Below are 8300 nucleotides of genomic sequence, written 5' to 3'. Positions count from 1 at the left end.
AAATATTTTAAAAAATATTTGCAAATAAAAACTATCATTATAATTTTTTAAACAATTATTATATTCTAAACTAATTGATTGATATTATGTTAAATTCAAATAGGAGGAAGCAAGCACAACGCAGCAAGCTCGGTGGAGCTGTGCACCGATGGGAGTATGCGACCAGGGCCGGGTGTGATCGACGGAGGGGGAGTGCAGCACGACAAGGATGGTCGTTGGCTGTCGAGTTTCACAGAATTTTGGGGAGATGAAGATGTACTCACTGCTGAATTGTGAGCTTTGCATACAGGGTTGTGCCATGTTTGGGACCTTGGCTACCGTAGCTTGATGTGCTTCTCAGATTGTACTGAGCTGGTGGAGGTGGTGATGGGAAATCAGGATGTGAGTCAGTATTGATAGTGCGACTTGATTCAGCAGATTAGAGAGATGCTTCACCGCGAGTGGCAGGTTTCATTTCGACACCTAATTAGAGACCGCAATTTGGTAGCGGATGCTTTGGCGAAATATGCAACGAGGACTCATTGTAGGAGGCAAATCTGGCACCTCCCTCCTACTAACGTCGTGCCTTTATTGTGTCAGGATGTTCTAGCTTAGTTTTTTGTTAATTTTCCGTTGTAACAAAAAAAAATTCAAATAAAATCAAATGGGCAACATAATGCATTCAGTTATTAACGGAGAGAAGAAATTTCTGCACCTAAAATTTATTTCCAAAACAAATCTATCTTGGCCAATTTAAAAACTTTAAATCTGAGAAACTTTTTCATAAAATATTAAAATTTTAAATCCACGCTGTGTATTAATTTTCTTAAATTAATAACAAGGTTGTAAGATCCACACTTCTGTAAGGCAGTCTCTAATTTACAAGTTCCAGCCTTCACTTAACGAGGGATGCGTTTATCAGATCCTTCTTTGGAGTGGGGGAAAGTAGAGGAGATTTCAGAACAACCTCTCATGCATACAAAATCAATTTTCAGTATATCCTTTTGTGGCTGAAACCACAACATAAAATCAAAATAGGAGATGACATAGAAATAAGGGAGTTTACTCCTTCTGGCTCTGGTCTTCCCTTCAAATTCTCTCAAAGGCAATTCCCGGTGACTTTATGCTTCGCAATGACTATAAACAAGAGTCAGGGTCAGTGTCTTTCTCATTTGGGTTTGTACCTTCCGAGGCCTGTGTTTACTCATGGACAGTTGTATGTCGCTCTCTCAAGGGTGAAGTCTAGAAAAGGGCTGAAGGTGCTCATTATGGATGAACAAGGGGTAGTTTCGAGCTCCACGCGCAATGTTGTCTATCAATAAGTTTTTGAGAACGTATGAGCGGAAACGAACGCGCATAATCACGTTCACTGTAGATTAACTCAGCTATTGTTTATTAGACACCAGAAAACCGTCCCCTTATATGTTTTGGAGAATTTGAGATTTCGTTAAACAATCTTTTTATTAGTTAATCAGTTGTTTGCTTCGCATTTCAAACCCTTATATTTCATCTTTGTTTATTAGTTATTCAATTGCACGAATTTCAAACCAGTGTTTCAATTTAAGACTTTTTCACCACTTTGCTTAACGTTTCAGACTCTTCTATTTCATCTGTTGTTTAATATGTTGGTAATGCCTTATATCTATGATTTGTTCTATTGCCTTTATGTTTTTGACCACTTTGCTTACCATTTAAGATTTTTCTATTTCATTTTTGTTTATTATATTTAAAATAATCAACGTAGTGATTGACGTATAAAATACGACAGACAAATTCCTGGGTAAAAAAACACTAGTAAAGTTTATAAAAAGAGAAGTATGTATATATCATATTATCATTGTTGCTTCTGCCGATGAGAGCGACACCAGCGAGGGCATGTCGTTTCAAATCCCGAAATTGGACTCATTTGTCCCCCAAAGTTTCACAAAACGACAAAACGAGCCATCGCCATCTCTCAGATTTCAGTTGCTGACGTGGCATTAACCGGCAGAAAAAAAGAAACAGTTAGCTCCTCTCAGAAGAGAGAGAGAGAGCCTCTCGCGTGTTACCAATCTCCAAAGCTCTCACCGAATTTGAGCTGGGAAAATCGAATCGAAGGCATTGTCTCTCAATCATAGCAACTCGCAATCGAAACCTCTGTTTCTGCAAATTTTCTTCGCTGCGGTTTTAACAACCCTGAGTTCTTTGAAAATGGTTCAGTTTTTCATGATTTCTGGGGATTCCTTGCAATGTCGCTTGTTCTGATATCTACTGCGTTGTTCCGTTCCACATTTGTGACGTTGAAAGATTTTGGTGGGATTCGAGTTCACGGGCATTCTAGGGTTTCTTTTCGCTGCGTTTTGAGCTGAATGCGTTTCCCCGAGGCATTTTTCTCCGCGGTTTTATGAAGCTTGAGTGTAGTTGAGCTATGGGGTAGATAAAAGCAGCTTTGTTTCTTTTTTCTTTTTGATCAAATTTGCGAGAGCTGAAATTGGAGTTTTGGTTTTCATGGAGAGAGGTTGGACGCTGCTTTATGGTGTCTGCTTTGTGTTGGGTTGTGGTTCAAATGGGTATTGGGTCCGTTCTTTGGAAGCGCCTCTTATTGCAACTTGAATGGCTGATCCTCAGAAAACTGGTGTTGGCGACAACAGGGATATCGAACAGGTTCAGTAATTGCTTTCTTTAAATTTCATGTTATTAATGAATAATGATTAATGTTGACAAAGGAGAAAAAAAGTTGGCTTGAAAACATTCTATTTGCTTATTTGTGTGTGTCATTCACCTCCGTTTTTATTTAGTTCTTCATTGTTCAACAGATATATTTTTATGAATAAGAGCTCATAATATAGTTTCTTCTTTACTGACATAAGGAGAGGTTAAAGCTAGAATCAGAGGTCTTCCATCGTGCTTTACGGTTTTGCAGTCATAGGATTATTTTCTTTTACAGTTACCTGACATTATATGTTCCTTTTATAGGCAATTACATCTCTGAAGAAGGGCTCGTATCTGCTGAAGTATGGGAGAAGAGGGAAGCCGAAGTTCTGCCCGTTTAGACTTTCCAATGTATGTTTCAGTGGTATTTCTTTTCCTAAACCTTTTTATTAGCCCATCAAATGACATGGAACTACTTTATTTAATTAAAATTTTATTTTATATCCCATCTTTTGTTTTATACAAAAAAAAAACTCGTAAGTTGTTAACAATGCTAACAGTTTGCTAATGGAAAGTGACAAAAACAACAAACAACTCTGGTCCCCATACTTGTATTCTCAGTTCTGGAAAGATATGAACCTTTAACCTTATTCTCAATCCCCTTCCTTAGAAGTGAAGTTAGACCTTCCTTCAAAAAAAAAAGTTAGACCTAAAAGTCATTGGCCAGTAGTTCCACTTTGAAAGTTTTCGTACGGTTAGAAACTTATCATCATAAATATAGATGGTTTTTATTTGAAGCATTGATTAGTTGACGAAGCTTCGTAGACTCAAATGCCAACTTGCATTGTGAATCTTTATATTAGGCTGCTATTAATAGTAATGATGACAATGAAAACATGATAGTAGTTACGTACATTGTGTAGTTGTAAACAATAGGTTAGGGACATGTGAATCTTGTTTGGAGCTCCAATCGTATAATTTTCTCAGGTTCGAAACAGTCAAGGGCATGCAAAATCAAGCTTGAGATGAAGACAAGATCAAAATCATTTTCTTTAGATGCATTGTATTTGTGATGTTATATATATATATATATTTCTCGGGTATTTTAGCTTTTTCAAGGAATACTTAAAATGTATTAAGGTTCCTGTCTATGATTTGAGACAAACCATTAACACTTAATTTCTAGATATCTGTAGCATTGTGTTTTTTGAATAAATTTAAAAAGAACAAGAAGCATCAGCATGCTATGTTCTGTTCGATTGAATGCTTTTCATATGTGGTTCAGGATGAGTCTCTGCTCTTATGGTACTCTGGCAAGGAAGAGAAGCAGCTTAGGCTCAGTACTGTTTCAAAGATCATTCCTGGGCAGCGAACTGTAAGTTTGTAGCAAGCAACTATATGTCCGAGCTCAATATTTTTTCCTGAGATTTTGCACTTCACCCTGTGTAGGCATAGTTTGGAAAAATACATACGTATAGATCTGAGTGCTTTATTTTTTCTATGGGCTTACTGCTTTGTACTCATTATTTTGATTTGTTTGTAATGATGCAGGCAACATTTCAGCGGTATCCTCGGCCTGAGAAGGAGTATCAGTCATTTTCTCTTTTATATAATGATAGGTCCTTGGATTTGGTGCGTGCTCTTTCTGCATTATTATTAAGTATATTATAACTTCTAGTACTGTAATGAAGATTAACTCATCATTATTTCTTCTCTTACTGTCTTGTTGTGAAAAGCGAGTCCATAGTTTTTAAAAAGAGCATTAAGATAAAGGGGATTTATACATTGTAAACATCATGACCTGACTCCACTGCTATTGTATTTACAGATTTGCAAGGACAAAGATGAAGCCGAAATCTGGTTTGTTGGTCTTAAGGCATTAGTTGCGCGAGGTACCTATAACAAGTGGAGATTCGAAGCAAGACCTGATAGTCTGTATTCTGAAAGTCCGAAGTCTGGCACGAGAAGATCCCCTCCATCAATTACACCATTTGTCTGTAACAATGGCTTTCACCTCCTTTTGTTTCATACAGTTCGAATAAACTATTAGACATTGACAAATTGCTTTATTTTCACTCTTTCTAGTTTTTTTTACAACAGGACCCTGGAGATACCAACGGAGCTGCGTTTGAAATTTCTTCACAAAATAAGTGGGTAAAGGCTTTCTCTGAAATTATTTCATATACTTCAGCTAGCAAGAGTTCCAGTCAAGCTGAATCAGTTGCAAATTCATCTTTATCCTCTGGGTCTGTGGACAACTCGAGCAATCGAAATTCTGCTTCTGAGGCATTTCGAGTTAGTTTATCCAGTGCTGTAAGTTCATCCAGCCAGGGTTCTTATCATGAAGATTTTGATGCCTTAGGTGATGTTTTTATTTGGGGAGAAGATATAAGTTATGGAATTCTTGGTAGTGGCAGCATGCAAAGAGTTGGAAGCAGATCTAGTTCTGAGATGGATGCAATCCTCCCCAAGGCCTTGGAATCAAAAGTAGTTCTTGATGTTCATAGTATTGGTTGTGGCTACAAGCATGCTGTTCTAGTTACCAAGCAGGGAGAGATATTTAGTTGGGGAGAGGAGTCAGGAGGTAGGCTTGGACATGGTATAGAAGTGGATGTTTTTCACCCTAAGCTTATTGACACACTTAGTGGCATGAATATTGAGTTAGTGGCATGTGGAGAATATCATACTTGTGCTGTTACATATTCTGGGGATCTTTATACCTGGGGTGATGGTACTCACAATTCTGGTTTGCTTGGGCATGGAAATGAAGTCAGTCACTGGATTCCTAAAAGAGTAAGTGGTGATATTGAGGGTGTACGTGTATCTTATGTGTCCTGTGGACCTTGGCACACAGCTATTGTTACATCAGGCGGGCAGTTGTTTACTTTTGGTGATGGAACTTTTGGTGCCTTAGGTCATGGTGATCATAGTAGCACAAATATTCCTCGGGAAGTAGAGACTTTGAAAGGGTTGAGAACAACCAGGGTTTCCTGTGGTGTTTGGCACACTGCTGCAGTTGTTGGGGTTATAGATGAGTGTGTGGAATCTTCTTCACAGTCGTCTAGTGGAAGACTGTTCACCTGGGGTGATGGAGATAAAGGCCAACTTGGACATGTTGATAGGGAACCAAGACTAGTTCCGGAGTGCGTAATTGCATTGGGTAATGAAAACATTTACCGAGTGGCTTGTGGCCACAGTCTTACAATTGCTTTGACAACCTCAGGACATGTATATACAATGGGCAGTACAGCTTATGGACAACTTGGCTGTCCTCCCGCTGATGGGAAAGTCCCTACACGTGTTGAAGATAAAATTGCTGACAGTTTCATAGAAGATATTGCCTGTGGTTCATATCATGTTGCAGTACTCACTTCTAAGGCAGAGGTTTACACATGGGGAAAGGGTTTGAATGGGCAATTAGGTCACGGAGACAATGATCACAGGAATAAACCCACACTTGTCGAGTTTTTGAAAGATAAGCAAGTGAAGAGTGTTGTTTGTGGTTCAAACTTTACTGCTGTTGTGTGTCTTCATAAATGGATACCAAGTGTTGATCACTCTTGTTGTTCCGGTTGTCATAATCCATTTAATTTCAGAAGGAAACGTCATAATTGTTACAACTGTGGACTTGTGTTCTGCAAATTATGCACCAGCAGGAAATCTATGAAAGCTGCCCTCGCTCCGAATTCCAGCAAGCCATATCGGGTTTGTGATGACTGTTATAATAAGCTTAAGAAAGCTTCTGAATCATTACCCTGTGTACAAACTCCTAGCTTGAGATGCGTTGGTTTGCAAGACAGTAGGGCCACTAAAATACAGGGAACTCTACTGAGACTTCCTTCTTTTGGTTCTATTGTTCAAACAGAAAGCAGTCACTTGAAGCTTCCAGAATCACATTATAGCCATATTTTTACAGCTTTGAATGGAAAATTACAACTTGGGGGTTTGGTTCCTCCAAAATCATCAAATTCTCTTTCTGGAGAATGCAGGAAACACATTTCAGTTTCTGAGCCTGCTACAAGAATATCTTGTCAATCAACGTCTCCAGTTTCATCAAAGTCAAGCCCACGTCAATCTTATGAAGATATACATGATGATTTAAAGCACAGAAATGATATGCTAAATCAAGAAGTTTTAAGTTTAAGGGCACAGGTATGCTGGATCAAAATTTTATGCATATCCTTCTTTAAAAATTACTATTTGTTGGGATCTGAAAATCCTAACGTGGAAAAATGAAAGAGAAAGGAAGATAAATGTAATATTTTTGATATTTTTCTGAATTAAAGACTGATACTAAAATAAAAAGGATAAGCAGGAACTGAGAGGCTGGGTCCTCTACAGAGCTAAGGGCTGGTTTCTCCAATAGGGCTGGTTCCCTTTACAACTCAAATAATTCAACCCATGATTCTAACCTAAGGGGAGTACTCCTATTGATAATGACTAAATCCTAATAACAATAACTTAATCTGATACACATATACAGTATTATACAATATATTTTAGGAATTGATATGCATTTCTAGTGTATTATGCATGGTATTTTGGGGATTAATTGGATCGTTAGTTATAAGGACTGAAATAGAATTATAGTTAGTTGTGAGGGCTGAAACAGAAATAGTAACTCTCTTATATAGTCCAGCAGAGAGTTTGTTACAGTATGGTTGATAATAGTGAAACCTCTTTATCCCTCAACTCTTCTTTTCTCTTTGATTCTCTCTACTCTCTTCCTCTGTCTTCTCTCTTCTTTCTACCTTCTTCGTATCATTGTTGTTGAAAGTCAAACGCAATTAATTAGCACATTAATTAGAATAATTAGAGTCGGATTTGTAAAACTAATTAGGACTTTTATGTCAATATTATTAGCATTCTTAGAGAGAATATTATCCTTGATTTCTGAGGAAGTGGAAGACCTGGAATTGCTAAACAAAGAGACTTAGTTTTGGAGGATTTTAAGGATGTTTGTGAGGAACCCACACAACTACCTCTGTAACATCCCGATCTGACGACAGACCTCACTCTAACAACACGAGTCTTTTCAACGTGCTTTGTCCTCACTTACGCGCTTCCCGGGAAAACTTCCCAAAGAGGTCACCCATCCCAATATCTCAATATTGCTCTAAGGCAAATCACACTTAACCATGGAGTTTTTATGAGATAGGCTCCCGAAAAGAAGATGCATCTTATTGTTATGAGTAGTAACAGTCAAATCGTTTATACCCTCCTCAACTGTATAGTCCTATACCTATACAGTCTCAAAATACCTCTTGTTTGGGTGCGAGATCGGTTCATTCATGTGTCCCTCCGCCTAGAAGCCTGCCAGGAGTCGCTCCTTGTCTGTGCCTCACTGTACCGGCGATCACTCCCCGCCCTCGTCGGCCCCGGGTGTCACAACCTTCTTTTAGGGGTCTTCATGATCATAAAATTGTCCTTAAAGAAGGTTCAAACCCAATTAGTCTTCGCCCTTATAGGTATTGACCTGCACAAAAGGATGTTATCGACAAGATGGTGAACGAATTGCTGGACTCAATGGTGATACAACCAAGTTCTTCCCCATTTGCTTCCCCCGTGGTATTGGTTAAAAAGAAAGATGGTAGTTGGCGTATGTATGTTGACTATAGGAAATTGAATGAGTTAACCATTAAGGCAAAATTTCCTATACCTCTTCAGCTTGAGGGGGAGTGTTAGATATG

At 38.4% G+C, this 8300-nt stretch overlaps 1 protein-coding gene across 3 annotated transcripts in view; it reads left to right on the top strand.

Moving 5' to 3' along the window:
• Window positions 1-1907: 1907 nt before the first annotated feature.
• LOC130710045 (PH, RCC1 and FYVE domains-containing protein 1) overlaps window positions 1908-8300 on the top strand; it is a 30058-nt gene continuing 23665 nt past the window's right edge. Inside the window, exons 1-6 of one of the 3 annotated variants that reach the window (XM_057559197.1) lie at window positions 1908-2622; window positions 2935-3021; window positions 3896-3985; window positions 4162-4242; window positions 4439-4603; window positions 4696-6762. In XM_057559197.1, coding sequence (XP_057415180.1) covers window positions 2572-2622; window positions 2935-3021; window positions 3896-3985; window positions 4162-4242; window positions 4439-4603; window positions 4696-6762 — 2541 coding nt within the window. In that variant the 5' untranslated portion in view covers window positions 1908-2571. The remainder of the gene's footprint in view (window positions 2623-2934; window positions 3022-3895; window positions 3986-4161; window positions 4243-4438; window positions 4604-4695; window positions 6763-8300) is intronic. The other 2 variants (XM_057559198.1, XM_057559199.1) reach the window with 2 other exon arrangements.

This window comes from Lotus japonicus, chromosome 4 (genome assembly GCF_012489685.1).
Source record: "Lotus japonicus ecotype B-129 chromosome 4, LjGifu_v1.2".
Classification (NCBI taxonomy): Eukaryota; Viridiplantae; Streptophyta; class Magnoliopsida; order Fabales; family Fabaceae; genus Lotus; species Lotus japonicus.
Note: the sequence above shows the minus strand (reverse complement) of the source record. Positions and strands in the feature narration are given on the sequence as shown.